This window comes from Bos taurus, chromosome 2 (assembly GCF_002263795.3).
Source record: "Bos taurus isolate L1 Dominette 01449 registration number 42190680 breed Hereford chromosome 2, ARS-UCD2.0, whole genome shotgun sequence".
NCBI lineage: Eukaryota > Metazoa > Chordata > Mammalia > Artiodactyla > Bovidae > Bos > Bos taurus.
In genome coordinates this window covers 71006745-71031864 of record NC_037329.1, presented here as the reverse complement: position 1 = coordinate 71031864, position 25120 = coordinate 71006745, and the positions used below count along the sequence as shown (strand labels likewise).

Sequence of the window (25120 nt, the reverse complement as noted above, 5' to 3'; positions counted from 1 at the left end):
TGTGCTGTGCTAAGTCACTTCAGTCATGTCTGACTCTTTGTGACTCCATGGACTGTAGCCCGCCCGGCTCCTCTGTCCATGGGATTCTCCAGGCAAGAATACTGGCGTGGGTTGCCATGCCCTCCTCCAGGGGATCTTCCCGACCCAGGGATCAAACCAGAACTGCTCTATTTATTTATAAATTAAGTATATTTTAGTATGACTTGTGTACTCTAATGTTATATACAGAATAAATCATATATAAACACACATAAATGTAAAGAGATAAGGCTAAAAATTTAAAAACAAACAGAAGCTCTAAGTTTTCTTCCCACTCCCAGGGATGATCCCTGACAACCCCTGGGGAAGTTCACACCCTCCAGACACTGGGGTCCCCACGGAGTGACATGCACAAGAGGCAACTGAACACGGTCCCCTGGGAGAGGACCCTGCCTACAGACAGGGCAGCTGGGCAGCTTCCTGCAGGAGGTGGGCCTGAGCTGAGCCTTGAAAGATGTGCAATTGAGCTCAGTAAAGCCTTCTAGAAAGATGAGCCTGTGTAAGAAAAGGCCCAGGAGCTGAAGAGCAGGGATCCACAGATAGCTCGTGGCCCTGGGGCAAAGGGTATATGTGTCCACAGCCAGCACCCGGGAGCTGGCAAGTCATAAATGAAAATGCAAATTCTTACCCAGAACTTAAAAAAAAAGACTAAAAAAGCATAGAGATGAAGATCATGGCTCTCAGAGGCTGAAACTCTAGGTTCCATCCTGACAATTTCCTCACAAGTAGACATGGACAAGTTCCTTCAGTTTCCTCATCTGTAAAATGGTGGAAGACCGCCTGGCTTCCCTCAGTGGGCATGGATTAGCTGAGCCTGGTACACACCTGGGCTTTGCCTGTGGTTAGGGACCTAGGGGGCTTCTCTAGGTCCTTGTCTGTTGGCGTCCCCATGCCTTGCCCAAGTCAACTTTGAGAAGGTAGAGATCACCATGCTTGTTCCATGACCCGACTTCTAAAACCCAGCCTTGTGCCTGAAACATTGCAGATGTTCCATGCATATTTGTGACTAGAGATACATGTCACAGGAGCTTCCAGCTTCAAAACTTACTCTATTTGTCCTTTGGGGGCAGAAATCCTTCCAAAATGCAGTGCCTGTTTCGAGAGAAGGCAAGCACATCCTCACCCAGAACCCAGAGATCAACCTGAGCCGCAAGAAGGGATGTTCCTGAGTCTCGTCTTGCTTTTATAGAACTGTGTTATAGGCTTACCTCCTCCCTCACTGGCAGGACATTTATCACAGCTGTCAGCCTGCTTGCCTCTTAATTAAAGCCCTCCAAGATCCTGCTAATTGGCTGTGGACAAGAAATACAGACGATGCACTATCAAGACAGTGAAAGGACAACCCACAGAATGACAGGGCAATTTTGCAAGCCATATATCCAATGAGGGGCTTGTTTCTAAGTATATAAAGAACTCTTAGAGCTCAATATTAAAAAGACAGCCTATATAAAATTGGGCAAAGGATTTGAGTAGACATTTCTCCAAAGATATACTGGTTTTCAAGAAACACACAAAAAGATGCTCAACATGATCAGCCCCCATGGAAAAGCAAATTATCAAGAAAACCATGAGGTATCACTTTATATCCACTCCAGTACTCTTGCCTGGAAAATCCCATGGACGGAGGAGCCTGGTGGGCTGCAGTCCGTGGAGTTGCAAAGAGTCAGACACGACTGCGAAACTTCACTTTCACTTTTCACTTTCATGCATTGGAGAAGGAAATGGCACCCCACTCCAGTACTCTTGCCTGGAAAATCCCATGGATGGAGGAGCCAGGTAGGCTGCAGTCCATGGGGTCGCTAAGAGTCGGACACAACTGAACAACTTCACTTTCACCTTTCACTCTCATGCATTGGAGAAGGAAATGGCAACCCACTCCAGTGTTCTTGCCTGGAGAATCCCAGGGATGGGGGAGCCTGGTGGGCTGCCGTCTATGGGGTCACACAGAGTCGGACACAACTGAAGAGACTTAGCAGCAGCAGCAGGATGGCTTAACCAAAAAAAAAAGAGGGAGACAAAGATAAAAATTGTTGGTGGGGATATAGAGAAATCAAAACCCCCATCCACTGCTATTGGGGAAGTAAAGTGGTACAGCCGCTGGAGAAGAGAGCCTGGAGGTTCCTCAGAAATTTAAACAGAGTTTCTATATACTCCAGCAATCCCACTTGTAGGAACACAGATACCCTAGAAAAATGAAAGCATATATACACACACAAATGTGTGCACCAATGTTCCCAGTAGCACATTCACAATAAACCCAGAGGAAACACCCCAATGGCCGCCACTCATGAATGCATAAACAAAACGTGGTTCATGCACACAGCGGAATAACATTCATAGTGAAAAGGAATGAAGAACTAATACACACGACAACATTATGAACTTGGAGAATATTATGTTAAATGAAAGGAACCAGTCTCAAAAGGCCACATACTGTATGATTCCATTTATATGAAATGCCTAGAAACAGGCAAGTCTACAGAGACAGAAAGTAGATGAGAGGCTGCCAGGAACTAAGGTTGGGGGCGGGGGGTATGGGGTTGGGGAAAATGAAGAGTGACTGCTCACTGGTACAGGGTTTCTTTTTGGAGTGATGAAAACGTTCTAAAATTGATTGTGGTGATGGGTGTACAGCTCTGTGCATATACTAAAAAACCACTGGGTGGCTTACTTTAAATGGATGAATTATATAGTACACGAATTATAGCTCAATAAAGTTGTTACAAAAAAACCTGAGACACTACACAGCCTGTTACTATGTGTAAACTAAGAGCAAACATGCTTTGGTGAGAGTTTAAGGACTGCTCATGAGTTAATGCATGGATTTTGTGACATCAGTGTTGGTGATTCTGCAACCTTCCCAAGTTATCTCCTAGTTGTTCCCAAAATTTGAGGTTTCTAAGCCCCAGGACATGTAGAAAAGTGAGGCTTATGTAATCAACACTATTAACTACTGCTGTAGGGGAGATGGTTGCTGTTGTTTAGTCGCTCAGTTGTGTCTGACTCTCTGCGTCCCCATGGGCTGTAGCTCACCAGGCTCCTCTGTCCATGGAATTTCCTAGGCAAGAATACTGAACTGAGTTGCCATTTCCTTCTCCAGGGGATCTGACCCAGGGATCAACCCCATGTCTCCTGCATTGCAGGCGATTCTTTACCACTCAGCCACCTCGGAAGCCCCAAAGGTAGATAGTACCATGGGCTAAACAGTCCTCTTTGCTTCTGAATGGGCCTTGCAGCTTTTGCCCACACAACTACTTCTCTGCATTCCATCCCATGTCAGCAGACAGCTGTTCCAGAGCCACAGTGGATGGCCTGCAAGGAAGGGCGCTAAGGCCTGAGGCTCACCTACCAGCTCCTGGGATGGGTCAGCGAATAGGGCACGTGTGTTCCAGTGAGTGGGGACAGACAGGCATCATCGGCTCCTCATAGTGGCTGAGGGTTTATATAAGGACCTGCAGCTGGAAACTAGCACACAGTTGCCAATCTGCCTGCATTAGGTCCAACACATTCATCTTTCCCCACCAAACTCATCCCTTCCTTAATTAGGCAGAAGATCGGCCCCTGAGAGCCATCAGTGGTCATTGGGAGGTTGCCTAGCAGAGTGTGGTCTTGTAAAACATTTGGATTTACTCAGGATCAGTCACCTTAGGAAAATGCAAAGTGGGCCAGCAAGAACACAGGCAGTTATGGGGTTATATTTCAGCTGTACCACTTACGAGCTGGGTGGCCTTGGCAAGTCACTTTACCTCTCTGAGCCTCAGTTTCTTCATCTGTACAATGGAGTGATGTCACTTACTTTAATGAAACATAGTAAGGATTATAGGAGGTAGCAAAGTGCCACGATCTGAGCCTGTTAGAACTCATATGAGTTTCATGTTGTTCCTCTCTGCCTAGGATTTTTAAAAACCTTTGATCTGTGTAAAGCAGAAATAAATGCACCTAAATCAATAAATGGTGTTCTCTGCTGAATGGAAAATTTTACTCTAAAGTTTTCTAAAAATACGCTCTGAGGTAATGGTCTGGATATCTGCACACACTTCTCACTAAGACAATTGGAGGAAAAGTCATGCTGCTCTTTGGGGCTCAGGAAGAAGTAACAGGGGGTAGTTGAGCAGGGAGGGGTACAGTGGAGAGAGGCTGGTGGTCAGGGGCAGGGCACCAAGGGACCGGGCTTTGCTAGTCTCAGCACCAGGCTCCCTCCCAGGGATGGAGCTCAAGGCACTGGTGTTGACAGGCCACCAGCAGCCCTTACCAGCAACCCCAGCTCCTAGATCAAACCCCACCAGCAGCCACTCTGCCTTCATGCTCTTTGAGAACAGCCCTTTTGCACTGACAGGATCTCTCTTTCCTGCCTTTGTCCTCCCCAGACTCCAAGGGCAAGAACAGTCAAATTCACTTCTGTAGTCCCAGCACTTAGCCCAGTGCCTCGCATGTATTAGGTCAATCCTGAGCTACACTTGAGTCATCTGGAGGGCTTGGTAAAACATACTGCTGGGTGGGACTTCCCTGGTGGCTCCATGGTGAAGAGTCTGCCTGCCAATGCAGGGAACATGGGTTTCAACCCCCGATCCAGGAAGATCCCACATGCCATGGAGCAACTAAGCCCATATTCTACTACAGCTACTGAGCCCACGTGCTGTGATTACTGAAGCCTGAGCCCTAGAGCCTGTGCTCCTCAGTGAGAAGCCACCGCAACGAGAAGCCCGTACACCACAACCACGGAAAAGCCAGGGAAGCAACAGAGACCTAGCATGGTCAAAAACAAACAAATCAATAAAACTATATATGTACTAAAAAAGGAACCATACTGCTGAGCAGGACTTCCCTGGTGGTCCAGTGGTTAAGAATCAGTCTTTCAAAGCAGAGCACGCGAGTTCAATCCCTGCTCAGGGGAACTAAGATCCCACATGCCACGGAGGATCTAAGCCCACTGCTGAGCCTGCACACCACAACCAGAGAGTCCGTGCTCTGCAACAAATGATCCCAAGTGCCACGCGGCCAAAAACAAAAGCAAAAACCTACTGCTGGGCTGCATCCCCAGGATTTTTGATGCTACTGGTCCTAGGACCACAGGCTAAAAACACTGCAGCAGATGCTCACAAAAGGTCTGTGTGAGGGGCAAGTGAATTAATGAATTACTTGCATGTAAGAACCACTTCCTATCTGACTTCTTCCTTGAATTCTTATAGTCAGGCCTAACCTTTAGGCCACTCCTTCATTAAGCCTCCCTGACCCCCAGGACCCCAGGTATCATTAACTCTTCTTATACTCCTTTCAGTCTTGAGGGCCAGGTGCACCCCATCCCTGCACACACTTTGGCCTCCCAAAGCTGGCTCTTTCTGGTAAAGAGAAGGCGGTCAAGGCTATAGTGGTATTGCCCACTCAGCCAATGAGGTGAACCCTCCAGGCAAACTGCTCCCATGGCCCCCTCCCCAGACTGTGTGTGGGTCACCAGGCCCACTGCAGGGGGTCACTTCTCCCACTGAGGGAGAAGAGAATAGTGAAACCAGGAGACCACACGGATCCTGTGGACCCAGGAGCCCCCAACACATCAACTGGGGTGATCTCCCCAGAAGACTTAGTTTCCTGAAGGACCAAGAATTCAGATGGCCTGAAGTCATATCCATATCCATGTATTCTTTCACTAGAATTTGACAGCCAGGCCTGGAGGAAATGCTCACTTGCACAGTTCATCACTACCCACCGTCAGCACAGAGGCAGGAGGGTGGTCAGTGCTGCTTGCAAGGGGGAGGGAGGAAGTCCCGGTGGTCAGCACCAAGACCAGTGGGGCAAAGCAGGGAAGATGCTAGCAAGGGGCCCTGTGCTCACAACCCCAGGGGCACCGTTTACATTGCGATCCATGCGAACAGTGCCCTCTGGAGTTGTGCAGTGCACATCCTGTGTGGTTTTACGTAAAGGTTGGTCCTGCCAACCCTGGTCTGAATACCCACTGCGTACCTAGCAGGCGTTCTGGCTGCTGCTGCTGCTGCTAAGTCGCTTCAGTCGTGTCCAACTCTGTGCAACCCCATGGACAGCAGCCCACCAGGCTCCCCTGTCCATGGGATTCTCTAGGTAAGAATACTGGAGTGGGTTGCCATTTCCTTCTCCAGGTGTTCTGGCAGGTGGCTAAAAAGACGGTTTGTCCTCTTGAGGCTCTTAGGGGAAAGGTCGGCTACACCCCATGGCCAGGAGAAAAGTGCTTGAATGAGGGCGTGCCCAGCACTGTGGGAGCCAGGGAGGAACACTTGCCTCTGCCCAGTGAGGTCAGGGTGCTGGCATGTGGAGGCAGCCAGCTCCCTATGGACCGGTTAAGCCAGCCAGGTTGGAGGCTGTCAGGCAGCGGCAACTGAAATCTGCCGCCTCAGCGATGGGGGTTGGATGGCTTCTCGCTTTCCAGGGACACCTGGTGCTGCAACTCCTGGGGCCAGATGGGTCTTGTGGCTGGTTGCTGCCTCCACCCTTTCCCCTTGCCATGATGTACCTTTGCACATCCAGAAATGGGCCCACCTGGCCTTGGGGGCTCCCCTGCCCCTGGGGAGAATAGAGGAAGGGAAAGGGCAGGTCCTCAGACTTTGGCCAAGCAGCTCAGCCTGCCTCACATGACCAGATTCTTGGGTTTGGGGTGCATGTTTCCTGGCTTTGCCCAGCTGATGGGCCACCTTCTCCAGAAAGCCTCTGGGGTGCCTGAAACTGACCCTCAGGGGCCTCTTCCTCTGAACTCTTAGGGACAGTGGGACTCAGCCTCCACTCTCCAACTGCTCTGTGTGGGGATGGTTGTCACGCCACTCCATCCCAACCACCTGCCACAGGCCAGCTCCACACAGAACTCTGACTTTTGTTAGAAGTCTCTGAGAGCTCAAAGAACTGGTCCAGGAGGTCCTGGGAGCACCTCCTGGCTTCCTCCTGGGCCCTGAAGGACAGGGGCACCTTGTGCTCCGTGACTGTCTGCACTCCTGTCACATTACCATTGACCACACGTACCGGTTTGCTCGTTTATCACCCCGCCAGACTAGGGGCCGCTTTGGACTCATTTCTGTGTCTCTAGCATCTGGTCTGGGGCCTAGCACCATGTAGGTGCTCAATCAATGTTTGTGGTTTGGATGACTTAACTGCTAGATTCTGTGCCCGAGGGCAGAGTGTGCTTGGGAATGAGCCCTGGCTGTTCACCCCAGCACCTAGCTGGGGTCCTCCTCTGCCCAGAGGGGATTAAATCACATGATGAGTTTTGAAGTCCTACTGTAGCTTGCTTATACTGTTAGAACTGGCCAGACATTTCACTGTTCGATGAACTTAGTAACACAGAAGACCAATGCATAGCTGCACTCACACACTGCAAAGAAACAGAATGATGCAGTTCAGCTCATGCAACTCTGGCCAAAGTAGGAAATCAAACACCACATCTGAGACACATTAGGGTGCAGCCTGGTAAGGACAAACCCAGGGAAGGAGGCTTCAGGGATGCTGGGCCAATGGCTCCAGGGTCCATGAATCTCTGAGCCAGGAGGTGGCAACCATTCAGAGCGATCTGCCCTCTCCATCAGGGAACAGTACCTGGGGCAGGTGAGGCACAGCTGTGGCTTCTGGCAGATGAATTCCTTGGCTTTTCCCAATCAAGACCCACCTGGCCTATGGTCTTGACTCTGGACATCCTTCCTTATGCTTTTTCCTGATCAAGTCATAGACTTAATCTTTGTGCCTGAAAAGTCTTTTCCTTCAAAATGACAAAATTCAAAGTCCAGCAGAAAGGCCATTCCTCTGCGAAGCCCTCACCCTACCTCCTCTTCGAGGCAGGATTAACCTCCCTCCCCTGGTCCTCTTGGCTGCCTGCAGCATGCTTACAGGATGGAACCAGCATATAATGGTAGGAACTTTCTTTGAGAGGCCCAAGGGGTGGATGGTGGTAGAGTTCCTAGCCTCCTTAAATCTCCATCGCCCTTCCCCATGTGCTAATGTTAATATTAAAATGAATACACTTTGATATGAATAATTCACATTTCCCAGTCTGGTAAAGTGAATACACCTCCGACAAAATCTTTCCCATTTTATAAATCTGAAAGAGACAATAAGTACAAAGCCGGCTACTTGTTATGCAAATAGATACGGTTTTCAGGGAAGTCCCCTAGTTCCTTCTTCCCTCCACATGACTGCCCCTAAAGCCACGGCATGTAGAAATCTGGGTCTCCCCAGGGCTATGAGGTCCGCCAGCCCTTCCCTACTGAGATGCAGCTGGGAAGTCACAGCCCAGTACCCAGCAAGTGTCTGGCACATGCCACATCACCAACAATCAGGAGTCAAAGAAGCGACGATGAGGTGGGGTCTGACTCACACAGTGGAGAGACTTTAACTGTGGACTTGTACACTCAGGGTATCACTGCTTCCATTTTACAGATGAGAAAGCTGACGTCAAGTCAGGACTTCCTGAAGGCCCCTAAGTGGCTCTTACCCCAGCCCCGTCCAGTCCTGCTCATTCACATGGGTGTGAGTAATAGCCAGTCGTCTGGTCTACATGGGGCTCTGAGGTGGCTTGGCTTCCTCTCTGCTCTCCCTCTGCCCAGCTGAGCTGCCCAAACCCATACTTTCCAACCTCATTCTCAAGTTGTTTCTGCGGATCCAGGGCTGCCCTCTGTCCTAGATTCTAAACCACAGCAGCACTGGCCCTCCCTCCCTGATCTCAGGTTGAGGGGTCCAGGGGGCAAGAAGGAGAGTCTACCTGTGTCCAGTTGCCCGCCCCCCCAAACCCCCACAGCTGACCTGACAGGAGACAGCATAGAAGATGCCATCTCAAGTACAGGTTTAAAAGCTGGGTCACAGACACACACATCTAATTGGTGCGTTTCTATTTTTTTTCTGAGGGCATTTTCCCTTTCTGATGGACTCTAACAAACATTTTACTGTTAGATTTCTTGTAATACTGCCTGGAATCATTATTTAGACATCATTAAAAAATCATTATATTTTTAAAAGGAAGGCTGAGAAGTTCCTACAGAAGAGAATAACAGAAAGCAGGAGTGCGTGCACATGCGTGCACACACAACCCTGTACACACACAAAGACATATATGCAAGTTTGGTTGGACAGAAAAGAGAGGTTTATCACCACACTGCCTGCAAAACAGAAGTGAATGAAAAATTTATAGGGCTTTTTACAAACATTTAGATTTTTGAAACATTCTAAAAAAATCCGGTTGGACTACTTACAGCAGCAGTTCTCTGATAAAGCAACCCAGAAGTGGTTACCAATAAGTAAAATTTACAATTCCCAAATGGACCTGCCTTCCACAAAAATATATCATAAACATTAACCTTTTTTTTTTTTTTTATAACACACCAGAGCCCACAAAGCCAGTGCTCACATTAACTGAAGGCACTGTGTGTGATAAATCCTTGAACCCTTTACTTTGAAAAGGTTTATGACTTAATGTGCAGATAAGATTTCCCATTTTGGCAAGATCACCAGATGATACTCTTTGGTGCCAGTTCTAAAACAGGGGCTCCCCGAGATGCTGGGGTACACTCAAGCAGCCCAGGATTGGAGGGGCTGGAGAGAGGGCCCCACATGCTGCCCAGGCCATGTGGCTCTGCACCCTATAACCAGACTCACCCACACAGGCCGATGCGAGGATCTGACGCATGCGTCCCCTGACAGCCCCACTGTGATCTGGCCACCCGTTCTTCCTGGAGTCTCCCCCTGACCCGTAAGCTGCCTGACTTTGGCTTGGAACACAGAACTCAGGCAGATGCTCAGAAGGCATGGGACTGCCAGGGGCTTGGACAGCTGGGCTGCCACTGCCTCAGCCTGCACTCTGGTTCCTGGCTGCAGGGAGTGAACGGGATAGTGACTGATGCTTGGTTTCAGAGTGCACTGCAAGCGAGTGGCTCTGGCCTGATACTTCCTGTTTAGGGAGGAAACCTCACTGGTGATAATTAGTGGCTCAGACTCAAGTCTCTTTGCTACAGGAACTGAGGCAGGACAGCCAGCAGAACCCAGGATACATAAAATGAATAAATGTCATCCAACGCAGGGCAGACTGCCTCACCACAGGAGTGAGTGTGTGTGTGTGAGAGAGAGAGAGAGAGATGCCTTTACTTCTCAGATACAAAGCCAAACATAATGGCTGCAGAAAATGGCAATTTACCAATTGCTGCAGGGGGTAATTTATTGCAATCACTGTGGTTGTCATTGGCTTAGTGCTAATTCTCTCTACATTCGGTGCCAACAAGTCTTCACAGTCATCTTTACTAGCTAGTTGGTGTCTCTCTCCAGTGGGGAGACAGACAGAGAGACAGACAGAAGGACGAACAGAAAGACAATAGTGTCCAGAGGACATAGCCTGGATGGGGAAGGCCTGTCTGTGCAGTGACCCTGGAGGCCAGGCCGCACCAGCAGCACAGGGGGAGGCCAGAGGTGTGGAAGCTTTTGTATCATTGAAGTAAACTATGCCAAGTTCAGTCTTACGACAAGTACTTTTGATTGTTTTCAAATTGTTGGAAAACTGGTGATTTTGGGAAACTAGCTCTGAGGAACCATGGGCATCTGGGCCTTTGATGACCAGAATACACACCCTGGTTTCCAGACAGGTTTACTCATTGCCAGCAACAGGTCAGGGCCTGCATGGTTCTCTGCTAGGGCTCCTCTGTCTCACCCTGTGGGCAGGCATGGAGAGGCATTGTGGAATGTTTCCAGAGTCCAGCCTAGACCAGCAATGCAGACTGGCTTTCCCCTGCTCAACTCATCTGCCACCCCTCCTTCCAGTCCCCGCTGCCCCCCTCTTCTGCCAGTACCGTCACCTCCACCTGAAGTCTTGACTTCCTTCTGTCCATTGACACTCCTCTTCCCTGAAGATCTAGCCTGAGCCCTTGGGCATGCAAGGCACCCACCCCGCCACAGCCCCCGACCCATCTCCCTCATTCTGAATACAGAAGCAGCTGTCTTCATGGGGGATCTAGTTAGACAGATCTAGGTGTGAATTCAGGTTTGACCGTGTACCAGCTATGTGACCTTGGGCAGGCTACTTTCCTTCTCTGTTCTGATGGTTAAGTAAGACAGTAAGCATGAAAGCTCCCAAATGTACATCTTAGAACTGTTATTTTGTATGCATGGCCTGTGTTCTGCTGTAGGCCACTGCCCACATGCAGCCCTGGACTCTTTCCCTTCCGCTGCCTAGGAGCATTTTGTATCCTCATTTGGCTTCCCAGTCGACGGTAAGTTCCTTGAGGGCTCTCCAGTCCTGTGAACCTACACAGCCCCTTGGAGAAGCTGCCCTGTCAGGAAACCACACTTCCTTCTGAAAGCAAACCCTCCAGGCATGAGCAGCACCCCCATGGTTCCAGCCGTGATGCCCTGCCCCCTGGGGTTCTCCCCAAGCCCCTAGTTGTGTCCTGAGCTCCCCCCATCTTGTGATTCCCCCTCCCTTCACATGTCACACAGAGCCATGCCAGAGCAGGATGTTCTAGAAGAGCTGTAGCAAAACTTTGTTGTTGATTAGTCGCTCTGTCATGTCTAACTCTTTGTGACTCCATGGACTGTAGCCCGCCAGGTTCCTCTGTCTATGAGATTTCCCAGGCAAGAATACTGGAGCAGGTTATCATTTCCTTCTCCAGGGGATCTTTCTGACCCAGGGGTGAAACCCCCATCTCCTGCATTGCAGGCAGATTCTTTACCATTTGAGCCACAAAGGAAGTCCACAGCAAAATTACGAGAGGACAAAGGCCACCAAGCCAGAACTCACAGAGCAGTCAGATCTCCAGCCTCCAGCCTTCTAATCTAGGAACATCAGGAGGGCAGGGCTTTCCCAGATCGAACCCCCTGAACTCTCATCATAACCCTTGGCCACCTGGCTCAGCATGTCTTGTTTCTTCCCTAAAAATTCCAGGCGCCACCTGATTTCCAGCCAGTGTGGAGCCATCTCTATACACAGCCACAAAGGGCCTGCTCTGACCTCCAGGACAGGCTCAGCCCCACACCAGGTTATGGTTCATTTGGCAGACCCCCACCCCACCGTATCTGTGCAATACTGACCCATGTACACATCTGGCTGGGCACCTGGGCTTGGCACAGACCTGTTTGATTCAAAAGGTCCATTGGGGTGACTCCACAGGCACTGTATTTGGCTAGCCTGTCTTTCACAAAATCTACCTGGAGGGCCCATCTCACAGGGCCACCTGAAGCCCCTTAACATTCTCAGCTGTCAACTCTGAATGACTCATCTTCAGAGAGACCTTCACCCCAACAGCAGGGCATGCTGTCACCTCCCCAAGCCCACCAGTCAAATCACAGGCCTCCCCTTTCCACAGCCTGACAGCCACCAGAAGCACTGGTTGCTACAATCATGGGTCCTCCCATCACAGACGGCACACAGGCTCTGGGAAACATGCTGTCTGCACTTGAACCAAGACAGCCTACTCCCCAGGGAAGACTTAGGAGGCCCATTCACCAGTCCATAAACTCCTTTACATTTACCTGGACTCATTTGATAGTTTTGAGACTGCATTTTTCACAGTTTAATCTCCTAATTGGATAGCTCTAAAAGGCTTAAAAATGTGCTGTGCTTTGACCCCACCTGGATCTCATTAAGCAGAAGAGGAAGTGAGAAGTTACTGCCTGATTGCAGGCCAATTAGGGCTCACCTGTTGCAGGCTTTGCCAGATGACAATGGTGACTGATGAGGACAGACTGATTGGAAAGAGTTGAGTGTCAGGTAATTCTCCAGTGACAGTGTTCCATGCCTGAGGACAGGGGAAATCTTTTGCTCTGGGTTGAAGAGACAATGCAGGGGTTTATGATTCTGCATAAATTTGCAGCCACTGATCCGGCCAGGGCAGTGGTCAATACCTCCAGCTCAGGGAGAAGCCATCTCTGGTTTGGAATCCTGGCTCCCTCCCATTAGCTGTGGAACCTAGGCCTCAGTTCTCCCACTCATATTCAGAGATAAGTGGAGGGTGTTGGTTTTCCTGTGACTATAAACGACAACCTACACTCATCCTGCTAGAAGTGGGACTCAAACCAGGTCCTGAGTGCCTGACACCAAGTTAGTGCTCAGTAGATGTTGAATGAAGAAACAATTAGGCAAAATTTGGATAAGTAGTTATAGTCAGTGGTTCAAAAGAATGGAGTCTCATGTGTTCTTGGGAAAGTCATAAGGCTGGGAGAACAGCACTGTCTATTTCACAGGACAGTTGGAAGGTTCAAGTGTGCTCACACCTATAACATGCTTGGCACGTGGGGAGCTGACTATTCACTGACGATGACGATCATATTTCAGGTATGAAGTGGTGCTCACTGTATGCCAAGGCATGAAGGGCTGACATGCAGAGGCCTGGGAACGGCAGATCAGGTTGGACAGGTAGGTGGCCCCAGCTCTGGGGCACAGATAGGAGGAAGTGAGCCTTCTGTAGCCAAATGTTTGAAAACCACCTAGTGTGCCTTGTCCCCACCCCTTGCCTTCCCACCTCCAAGTTCTATAACCCAAACTAGATTGAGACCTGGGCTCAAGACCAGGTCTGCAACAGAGAAGGGGACCACGGAGGCCATGCCCTAGTGAACTGAGGGGTTCAGACAAGAGGAGCAATGAGCCTGTAAGGTTCCCAGCTGCTTTTCACTCAAACCCTGGGAGAATGGGAAGGGGTCTGATATTTATTGTAGTCCTAAACCTCAGCACCATCACACAGGGCATCCTCCCCCAGCAGGCATTATTGTTCCTGTTTTATAGGAATATCAGGTCCCAAGCCCTTAGCAAGGTCTTGTAGATGAAACAGGTTCAGAGAACGGAGGCCGTGCTTTAGGCCACATGGTAAAGGGCTGTGATGACTGTGAAGGCAGGCACCCTCCTCTGCAGTCAGCCACTCCACTGTTCAGGTTTGCAGCTATGGACTTTAGTCCTAACATTTCCCCTTTTAACTCTCTGAAGCCCTGCCCAACACTCTGATATATCCTGCAAGGGAAGGGCCCTGAGTTAAGGAAAGAAAACTTGGAGGGGAGAGGAGTTCATCTGTTTGGCATCTCTAGTCCAAAGAGGGCATACCTATGGTCCCAGTGTGACCAGGCCTGGTCCTGAGGAGCTCAACAAGCTTGAGGCCGTCTGTCCAACCCTCCAATGAACAAGTGGCCTGGTCTGTTTGCAGGGAGCTCCCTGCAAACTCTGAGGCCAGGGTCACCACATGCCAACTCCAGGCCTTCCTCCCCCAGGCCTGGCTGAGGTCACTTGTCCATCATTCAAGGTCTCCTTCAGGAAAACTTTTCTATCCCAGTGATAGCCCCTGCCCCACGAAGTCCATTCATCCATCAGACATCGCTTAAGTGTTGTAGGGGAGAGTCAATTGACTCCATGTTGGATCTATTTCTTTGACTTGCTTTTCATCGCTTTTGTTATTATAATCATACGTTAGGGCCTGCCTCAGAGAACCCTGTCCCTCTACCTGACTATTAATCTAAAGCGCCCTTATTCAGCTCCTAGGAGATAATCTGAACCTGTCCACCAGTGAACGGCTGTAAGAAAGACGAGAATAGCATATCCCTTTCCCAAGGCTGGCCATTCCCAGAGATGTTTTGCAAGACTGATGGCCTTTTTTACTTTACTTCCTCATTGCCTCTATTCTGCTTTTTTGCCTTAGTTCCTCACTGCTTCTCTCTCTGGTTCTATAAAAGAACCTAGCACCCAGACCCCACAAGATGGTTTTTTGGAGATATTAGTCTGCCATCTTCTCGGTCAGCCAGCTTTCCAAATAAAGTCGTATTCCTTGCCTCAACACCTCATCTCTCGGTTAATTGGCATGTTGTGTGGAGAGAAGAGTGAACTTGTACTCGGTAACAAAAGCACCTGCTCCAAGCTGGCCCCTCTGGAGGCCACTGGGGATACAGATGACGGTAGAGATGACTTAGATACGGTCTTAGCCCTCCAGGCACTCCTGACTAGATGCTAGGGGGGTTCACTCTGCAAAATTGGACTCGGCCTGCTGTGGGTAGGACCTTGTTGTTGTTTAGTCACTTAGTCATGTCTGACTCTTTTGCAACCCCATGGACTGTAGCCTGCCAGGCTTTTCTGTCCGTGGGATTTCCCAGGCAAGAATACTAGAGTGGGTTGCCATTTCCTTCTTCAGGGGATCTTCCCAACCCAGGGATTGAACCCATGTCTCCTTCATTGGCAGGTGGATTCTTTACCACTGAGCCAACAAGGAAGACATAGGTATCTGTATTTTTAAGAAACCATGCAGGTGACTGAGGTTCACACCCAGGTAAAATTCTTTGGTCTTGTGGATTTTCTGGCCCCTAGCCTGGGATTCTTCAGGCTGCCACAATCCTCGGAGAGCATGACGTATCTCTCCAAGTAGTAGCACCCTCTCGGCTCTCAAGTCAGATAAATCTGTGTACAAATCCTACTTTTGCAACTTAGTACTTGTATGGCACCCCACTCCAGTACTCTTGCCTGGAAAATCCCATGGACGGAGGAGCCTGGTAGGCTGCAGTCCATGGGGTCGCTAGGAGTCGGACATGACCGAACAACTTCACTTTCACTTTTCACTTTCATTCATTGGAGAAGGAAATGGTAACCCACTCCAGTGTTCTTGCCTGGAGAATCCCAGGGACAGGGGAGCCTGGTGGGCTGCCCTCTGTGGGTTCGCACAGAGTCGGACACGACTGAAGCGACTTAGCAGCAGCATCCTTATAAAACACCCATGCTACCTGAGGCTCAGTTTCCCCATCTTAAATGAGATAATAATGGTGCCTTTCCATACTGAGGATTAACTGGAATACTGTGTGCAAAGCAAGAATTCAGGTGTGCACAATAAATGTCTGCTATTAATCATATCATCACTGGACTCTGGTGGACAGAAACACTTCCCTGTATTTCCAGGATCCATATCTGCAGCCTGTGTCTCAGAGGCGGCATTGGAAACCTCTGAGGCCTCTCCCCAGAGTCCTCTGCCAGGGCTCCAACAAGACTTGTCTGCATTTTCCCTGAGGACCCAGCCTCCTGGTCCTCAGAGGACATACTAACTCGTCGTACCCTCCCCTTCATCTAACCCAGAGTGAGCAAAGTTCCAACCACGCCTCTCTGGGCAGCCTGCCCCCCCAATTTCGGGGAAACCGGTAAGTTTGCCAGGCAAGAGCTCCGCGGGCAGAGGACACTGGTCAGCCCAGCCTCTTCCCGGTCAAGGTCGGGAGCCCCCGCCCCTGCCGCCTGCCCCGCCCGGGGCAGGCACAGGGCTGGGAGCCCTGGCGAGAAGATCCCGCCCATCGCTCGGGCGCTCCCCTGAGACCGCGGGCAGGGGCAGCGGGGAACGCGGGACCTGTGGACTCGGCGGGTCCGCGGGGTGGGGCGCGGGACACAGCATCCCGGGGAATTAGCTAGGTCCCTTCAGTCCCGCCCCTGCGCTGCGAGCACCCGGCCCTGCCCACCTCGGGTGGCGCACGAGGTTGGGGAGGAAGGCACACAGGGAGTGGAGGACCCAGGACCCGGGTTCGCTGCCGCCGGGCACACGTGGCTGGGTCCCAGTCGCCCAGGTTTCCTGCATGCGTGGGGCGGCTCAGGCGCAGGAGGCTACGGGGCAGCCTCCGGGGCCGGGGTCCCTGGCAGGGCGCAGCCCCGCGGCGACCTGGGCGAGGGGTCACTCACCTTTTAGGCCCGCCGCTGCTCCAAGCGGCGGCAGCAGAAGGTCCGCGGCGGCGGAGGCGGTGGCCCGGCCCGGAGGCTCCTCCTCTCTCGGTGCCCCGCCCGCCCGCGGGGCCGGACCTGTGCGGGAGGAGGCCGCCCGCCTGCCGGCTGCTGCTGCTTATCCGGCTTGGCCACCTCCCCCGGGACCGCAATCGGGGAGCTGCAGGGTCCTCGATCCCACCCTGCGGCACCAGCAGTGGTGGTGGGCCGCAGGGACAAACGACCCTCCCCTCCCCCGGCCTAATGTTCCTAAACTTCCGGAACTACACCTCTATGCTGCTGCTGCTGCTGCTAAGTCGCTTCAGTCGACTCTATGCGACTCCATAGACGGCCGCCCACCAGGCTCCCCCGTCCCTGGGATTCTCCAGGCAAGAACACCTCTATCTCCCCCATTAAAGTGGGCAACTCTTAACCAGGACAAGCAGGGCATCTGGTAACTTCTGGGACCAGCTGGCTCCCTTCATCCGAGGGACACCTCAAAGCCACGTCCATTTCATAATGCCAGGTTAAGTGGCAGGCCAAGTTCACACAGGTGGGAAGATGCAAGGTACCAGTTCAACCTGGCTTCCTTCCATCCTGCAAGGGAAGCAGCAGCAGAGGCCCCCTTCTCCACTAGGCTGCATCCAGGCCTCTGTGCTTCCATTGCTCCTCTGTTCCTGGTCTACCCTTAGCGCAGACCTCTGACCCTTCTTCAGAGTCCTCACTTCCAGGGCCTGGGAACTGGGGGAGGGCTCTTGGGAGGGCCCTAGTCTCCTCATCTAGACTTTCTAGGCTTGAAACTACCACCCTACCCTGAGACAGATGGCCTTTAGCCCTGGGCGCTGTCCTCCACTCCCCCATGATGGTGGCCTCCCAGCACAGCTGTGAGTCAGGTATAAGGTGGGGGTATCTTTCAGGTACCTTTCTAGAGCTGTGCGCTGTCATCTGAAGCCCTTTCTCACCTGCAGTCTCACATCATGTGCTGCTGACCACCATTCCTCTCCTTCCACAGGTGAGGACACAGGGGCTCTGATCGTTGTGGGGCACCAATGTCACACATCTTCTGGGAGGCTGACTGGGGGTTGCCTGACCCCTGGGACTCTCTCTGGATTAGTCCTTTAGGACATATTCTGCCAGCCCTTGATAAAGAGCTTCAAAATACTCCAGGATCCCAAGCTGTTCTGGGGAGATAAGTCCTAGGGAGGGACCGTCTGAACCCAGAAACCAGAAAGGCAGGGGGCTGGGCCTCAAGAATGGCCCCACAACTAGACCTCAGGGAGCACGATGAGGGGGAGAGGCAGAGCTCTGGCCAGGTGGTGGGGTGAGAGTCCTTTTCTTTGTCCTCTCGCTTCACCAGCATCTTGTGCTTTCTCACTTCCACAGGTTTCCTCTTGCATAAAATACCCACCCACCCCAGCTCTCCACTCTGCCAGACCCTGAGGCCCGGCTTCTCTCCCACCTCCTGTCTCACCCTGCCCCAGGAAAACATCCTCTCTGAGCTCTGGAGGCAGTTCTCATAGGTCCTTTGTGCATTCCACACTCAGGGAACCGCACCATATCACAGTATTCCAAGTGCTGGGGACATAGTTGCCCCATGCCTGGTTCTGGCCCTAGGACGGGAGGTTGCCTCTGCAGTGACTTTGGGGAAACAGGAATGAGCAGGTAGCCTTCTTTGGTGCCCCTCACATGGTGCCCTGCACACAGTAGGTGCTCTTTAAATATCTTCTGTCTGATGAGGGTCTCTGAGCACCCTTCCTGTTACTTCAGAGGAGTTGGAACACAAGGAGATGTAGCTTGGGAAACAGAGATGTGGAGAGGTCTTCCAATATTCTCAAAGGATCTATCTAGCATCCTTCCAAAGAGTCCTGGTAGGCCTCTGAGGGGCTCCCCATGAGTTGGAGAGAGGGCAAAGGCTGGAGCAGCAGAGATACACAGAGGAATGTCCTAGTGGAGCATGAACTTGTACAAGAGAACAATGAGGGGCCTGAAAGGCACAGGGAGGGAGAGAGGTGAACACCCTGCTGAGGCCAAGCACCTTGGTGGACAGAGCACCATCCACGCCACTGGCCTTTGATGCTTGGCCTGTCTGTCTCACCTGACGTGGGGCCTAGTGTGGCTGAGAGCTGAATCAGTGTTTCCTGGAGCCCAACTCCGGGAAGCAGATGTGCCATCTCCTGAGCCGGGGGGAGGATGGTGCCCTGACACTGGTCGAGCACCTCCTCTGTGCCAGACTCGTGTCCATGGCTAGGCCAAGGGCAGAGTGGCTGGAGCCATCCTTCGGAGACGTTTGTCAGATTGTGTTACTCCTTCGCTCAGAACTTGCCCCTGGCTCCCTGGTCTCTGAGAGTCAAAGCAAAGTCCTTTCTATGGCGACCAGGCCCAGCAGGACCTTGTCTCCGGCTCCCTTCTCTTTGCTATCACTCAGCCCTGCCACACTGGCCTTCTCCCTCCCTCCTTTGGATCCTTGAGAAATAACATCACCTCTGTGAGACTCACCCAGTTATCTGCATCCCTCATCTGGGTACCCTGCCCTATTTCTTTTCACTTAGCCTTTTTCTCCTTCTAGTGTGTGTTAGTCACTTAGTCGTGTCTGACTCTTTGTGACCCCATGGATTGTAGCCCGCCAGGCTCCTCTGTTCATGGGATTATTCAGGCAAGAATAATCCCATGCCATTTTCTACTCCAGGGGATCTTCCCAGCCCAGGGATTGAACCCATGTCTCCTGCATTGGCAGGCAGATTCTTTACCACTGAACCACCAGGAAAGCCCTTTTTTCTCCTTCTAACTCACTATAAGACACACCTTCTCTGTTTGCTGTTCATTAATGTTCTGCTCCCACAGAAATGGAAGCTCCTTCAGGGCAGGGAGTTTTATCTGCCTCTTTCACTTCTGTATTCCCAGTGCCTGGATCAGAGCCTGGCACATAGTCGGTGCCCTGTAAACAGTTATTGAATGAATGCTTGGCCATTCTCAACCTTCTGCACCTCCCAGCATCTCCGAGAAGCTTCGCCTAGGACTCCCCCCACATCTGGTCTCCTCCTTTGCTTGCCCCAGAGCTGGCACTGCAGGCACACAGGAGGTGCTCAGCACATGTGATGGTGGATATCTGGATATGGAGCCCCTGCATGTCAGTCTCCTGAGATTGCTCTTTTTCCTGCAGACAAGGCTACTCCTTTGGCTTAGAAGATGAGAGTATCCGGGAAGAGAATCTAGGTTTATCTCCTACTTGGCCCAGAGAGAAGGACATAGTTCAGACTCAGCTTCTTGGATTGATCCAGCACTTATAAGCTCGGACAAAACACATCCATTTCACAAAATAAATACTCTAATTGACTACTAAATCAAGACGGTCACTAGAAGCCGTGTGCCAGATGTATTCTGACAGCCTGGCTGGGAGCCAGGCCACCTGGACCTAGATGTGCTCAGGCTGGGCTGCAGCCCCAGAAAAGGTGTCCTGCCCTCCACTGCCCAGCCCAGGCAAGGTGAGACTCCCCAAACCAAGCCTCTGGGCACAGGGAACTGCTTCCTTCTGTGAGGGAGGGAGTGGGACTGCAACTTAGGGAAGCGATTTCAAGGGAAAATGGAGGGGTTGTGTCTTCTTCCATGATGACCCTGTGGATAAAGCTTTGTTGGAACCACCCAGAGGTGAGGCAGTGGTCACAGGCATGGGGTGGGGTGGGCTGTGGGGGACAGGTGCTGGAAGGGGAGGCAAGCTGCAGAAGTGTGCTCAGGGTTTAAGCTTACAGTCTCTTTCATGTCATGGATTATTTCAAGCCAATATTGTAAGGCATTATAAGGTGTGACTAACAGGGCCCTCAACCCTCTGCCCCTGCACCCAGGGCTTGGCACTCTGGTGTAAGTCTTGCCCTCCTTCTAGTCCTCTATTGCAACATGAGCTCTCTCCAGAGGAAAAGCTCTCTGAGTTCAGTGGAACGAGAGACTGTATCCACAAGAGATTTAACTGTGGCAGCACAAGAGCATGAACAAGGTTCTAGAGGCAGGTGCTTTTAGGGGGAGGGGTGGGCACATCCAAGACTAGGGGAAGGGTGGGCAGGAACAGCCATTTTGCTAAGGGCGCTCGGACACATGGTAGGCACTTAGTCTCTGTGTGCGTCGGGATTCATGGCTTGGGGCTGGACATCTGTGGTCAGTGGGAACCATGGCAGCACTGCCATTACTTTCAGCTGGGGGAACCGCATAGGTGCACAGCTAGAGAAGTCTGGGCTTTTAGCTCCTTGCTCCAAGTATGGTACACGTGGTACCCTGGGAGTTTTTTAGAACTACCCACCCCAGATCTAAATCAGAAAGGCATTTTCAAAAGACTTGCTGGAGATTGCATGCATATTAAAGTTTGAGAAATGTGGGTCTACAGCACAGATGAGGAAAGGGACAACTCGCTGAACACCCAGGCCAATCTGACCATCAGAAACCTATATTGGAATGCATTCACCTTAATGGGATGGTATTTTAATACCATTCCCTTTGCTCTCTCAAAGGCTCTTATGAGCCAAATAGCCTGATTTCATCTGCTTCTGAATTTTTAGAAATATGAAGTAAATGACCTGTTTCTCACAATGCTCAATGCCTATTATATAAAGCTCTAGGAAAAAAATATAAGACTAGTATGCATCTTCCTTTCCAGTTGCTGATCCTATTTCCCTTTTTACCATGGACACTAGGATACTCAGACCCGTATTCATGCTTATCTTATCTTTACTAAATATATTTAATGAAAGTCACTCAGTTGTGTCTGACTCTGCAACCCTATGGACTGTACAGTCCATGGAATTCTCCAGGCTAGAATACTGGAGTGGGTAGCCTATTCCTTTTCCACAGATCTTCCCGACCCAGGAATTGAAACGGGGTCTCCTGCACTGCAGGCGGATTCTTTACCAGCCGAGCTACCTTAAGTTCTACTTTATTTTTACCCCAGCCCACCATGGGCTTTAAAGTAGAATTTAAAGTAGCTCAGCTGGTGTTCTTGCCTGGAGAATCCCAGGGATGGGGGAGCCTGGTGGGCTGCCGTCTGTGGGGTCACACAGAGTTGGACATGACTGAAGTGACTTAGCAGCAGCAGCATGATTTCCCAAGTCTTATTTACTATTAACCTTATTGTGAAGCTCTTCTTTATAAGCTGTTCAAAATTGCTTTTGGAAAAAGCTGATTGTTTAAGGAAAATAAATAGGTAACATCTGTTTGTTACAATGGCAAATTCATTTCTCCCTGGGCAAACATTACCCTTTCATTCCCATCCTCTGCTGGATTTTTGAGAAGGTGGAAGGATTGGGAGACAGATGAGTCTGCCCAAAGTTACTAAGAAAAGAAAGCTCGACCAGCTAGGCGGCACTGGGGCGTCAGTAGTGGGATTCAGTGACACCCATACTATGCTCCTTCCTGCTTTCTCCCTCCCCATTTGTGCCCAACTCACCTGATTGGGGGTGCAAGGGGCTGTCCTCCATGTCAAGGGACTTACCGCAGCCTGGAGCAGGGGCTCTGCTCACCAGCTGCCCACTCTCCATGTGCTGCTTCTTCTCCCCTGGGCCCGAGCCTGGTGGCCAGGGCTCACTCAGCTCACTCAGCTCAGTGTGGGCGGAGTGTGGAGTTAGCCCAGACTGCTCAAGCGCAGCGGTGTCAGAGCCTCTCCTGGCCTAGGTGGGGTCACTGACCTCAGGGTTATCTGTACATGCACTGTGGTCAGTAGCTAGATAAGCCTTCCTTCCAGGCCTGGGAATGTTTTCATCCTGCCTAATTCTCTGCTTCCTGGGTATTGGCTCCAAAAGGGAGGAGGGTAGGAGGGTAAGGAAGTGACATTTTTGAAGTTCCACCACCTATTTAACTTATATGCAGAGTACATCATATGAAATGCAGGACTGGATAAACACAAGCTGGAATCAAGATTTCCAGGAGAAATATCAATAACTTCAGATATGAAGATAACATCACCCTTATGGCAGAAAACGAAGAGGAACTAAAGAGCCTCTTGATGGTGAAAGAAGAGAGTGAAAAAGCTGGCTTAAAACTCAACATTCAAAAAACAAAGATTATGGCATCCGGTCCCATCACTTCATGGGAAATAGATGGGGTACAATGGAACAGTGACAGACTTTATTTTCTTGGACTCCAAAATCACTGCAAATGGTGACTACAGCCATGAAATTAAAAGACATTTGCTCCTTGGAAGAAAAGCTATGACAAACCTAGACAGCATGTTAAAAAGCAGAGACATTACTTTGCAAACAAATGTCTGTATAGTCAAAGCTATGGTTTTTCTAGTAGTCATGTATGGGTAAAAGATTTGGACCGTAAAGAAGGCTGGGCACCAAAGAACTGATGCTGTTGAACTGTGGTGTTGGAGAAGACTCTTGAGAGTCCCTTGGACAGCAAGGAGATCAAATCAGCCAATCCTAAAGGAAATCAGTCCTGAATATTCATTGGAAGGACTGATGCTGAAGCTGAAGCTCCAACACTTTGGCCACCTGATGTGAAAAGCCGACTCATTGGAAAAGACCTTCATGCTGGGAAATACTAAAGGCAGGAGCAGAAGGGGATGATGGAGGACGAGATGATTGGATTAGCATTGAAGTAGACATTACTAGTCAGTGTAGAACTCTGAGACCTTGGTCTTGTTTTCAGTAAACATCCACTCCGTTGTTCTGAATTCCTGGAATGTCTCTTTAGTCTGATAAGTTATCAGCACTCAGATCCAGGGAATGGCAGTAATTGGATTCTGTTCCATATGCTTGGGGGAAAAGCAACTGGTGATTATTAATCTTCAGTTCAGTTCAGTCGCTCAACTCTTTGTGACCCCATGGACTGCAGCATGCCAGGCTTCCCTGTCCATCACCAACTCCCAGAGTTTACTCAAACTCATGTCCATCGAGTCGGTGATGCCATCCAACCATCTTATCCTCTGTTGTCCCATTCTCCTCCTGCCCTCAATCTTTCTCAGCATCAGGGTCTTTTCAAATGAGTCAGTTCTTTGAATCAAGTGGCCAAAGTATTGGAGTTTCAGCTTCAACATCAGTCCTTCCAATGAATATTTAGGACTGATTTCCTTTAGGATTGACTGATTTGATCTCCTTGCAGTCCAAGGGACTCTCAAGAGTCTTCTCCAACACCACAGTTCAAAAGCATCAATTCTTTGGTGCCCAGCTTTCTTTATAGTCCAACTCTCACATCCATACATGGAAAAACCATAGCTTTGACTAGATGGACCTTTGTTTGCAAAGTAATGTCTCTGCTTTTTAAATATGCTGTCTAGGTTGGTCATACTTTTTCTTCCAAGGAGCAAGCGTCTTTCAATTTCATGGCTGCAGTCACCATCTGCAGTGATTTTGGAGCCCCCCCAAAAAGTCTGTCACTGTTTCCACTGTTTCCCCATCTATTTGCCATGAAGTGATAGGACCAGATGCCATGAACTTAGTTTTCTGAATGTTGAGTTTTTTTTTTTTTTAATTTTATTATATTTTTAAACTTTACAATATTGTATTAGTTTTGCCAAAGATTGAAATGAATCCACCACAGGTATACCTGTGTTCCCCATCCTGAACCCTCCTCCCTCCTCCCTCCCCATACCCTCCCTCTGGGTTGTCCCAGTGCACCAGCCCCAAGCATCCAGTATCGTGCATCGAACCTGGACTGGCGACTCATTTCATACATGATATTATACATGTTTCAATGCCATTCTCCCAAATCTCCCCACCCTCTCCCTCTCCCACAGAGTCCACAAGACTGATATATACATCAGTGTCTCTTTTGCTGTCTCGTACACAGGGTTATTGTTACCATCTTTCTAAATTCCATATATATGCGTTAGTATACTGTATTGGTGTTTTTCTTTCTGGCTTACTTCACTCTGTATAATAGGTTCCAGTTTCATCCATCTCATTAGAACTGATTCAAATGTATTCTTTTTAATGGCTGAGTAATACTCCATTGTGTATATGTACCACAGCTTTATTATCCATTCATCTGCTGATGGGCATCTAGGTTGCTTCCATGTCCTGGCTATTATAAACAGTGCTGCGATGAACATTGGGGTACATGTGTCTCTTTCCCTTCTGGTTTCCTCAGTGTGTATGCCCAGCAGCGGGATTGCTGAATCATAAGGCAGTTCTGAATGTTGAGTTTTAAGCCCACTTTTTCACTCTTCTCTTTCACTTTCATCAAGAGGCTCTTTAGTTCTTCTTTGCTTTCTGCCATAAGGGTGATGTCATCTTCATATCATTATTGATATTTCTCCCGGCAATCTTGATTCCAGCTTGTGCTTCATCCAGTTCAGCATTTCTCATGATGTATTCTGCATATAAGTTAAATAAGCAGAGTGACAATATACAGCCTTGATGTACTCCCTTCCCGATTTGAAACCAGTCTGTTGTTCCATGTCCAGTTCTAACTGTTGCTTCTTGACCTGCATACAGATTTCTCAGGAGGCAGGTGGTCTGGTAGCCT

The 25120-nt window shown here is 50.1% G+C and overlaps 1 protein-coding gene across 3 annotated transcripts in view; it reads right to left on the bottom strand.

Moving 5' to 3' along the window:
• The window catches only part of STEAP3 (STEAP3 metalloreductase), a 51716-nt gene extending 29479 nt beyond the window's left edge, over positions 1 to 22237 (bottom strand). Inside the window, exon 1 of one of the 3 annotated variants that reach the window (XM_002685438.6) lies at positions 22098 to 22237. In XM_002685438.6, the coding sequence (XP_002685484.2) occupies positions 22098 to 22188 (91 nt within the window). In that variant the 5' untranslated portion in view covers positions 22189 to 22237. Of the gene's footprint in view, positions 1 to 9639; positions 10051 to 16651; positions 16701 to 22097 lie in introns of those variants that run through there. The other 2 variants (NM_001304338.1, XM_010802148.4) reach the window with 2 other exon arrangements.
• Positions 22238 to 25120: the final 2883 nt, after the last annotated feature.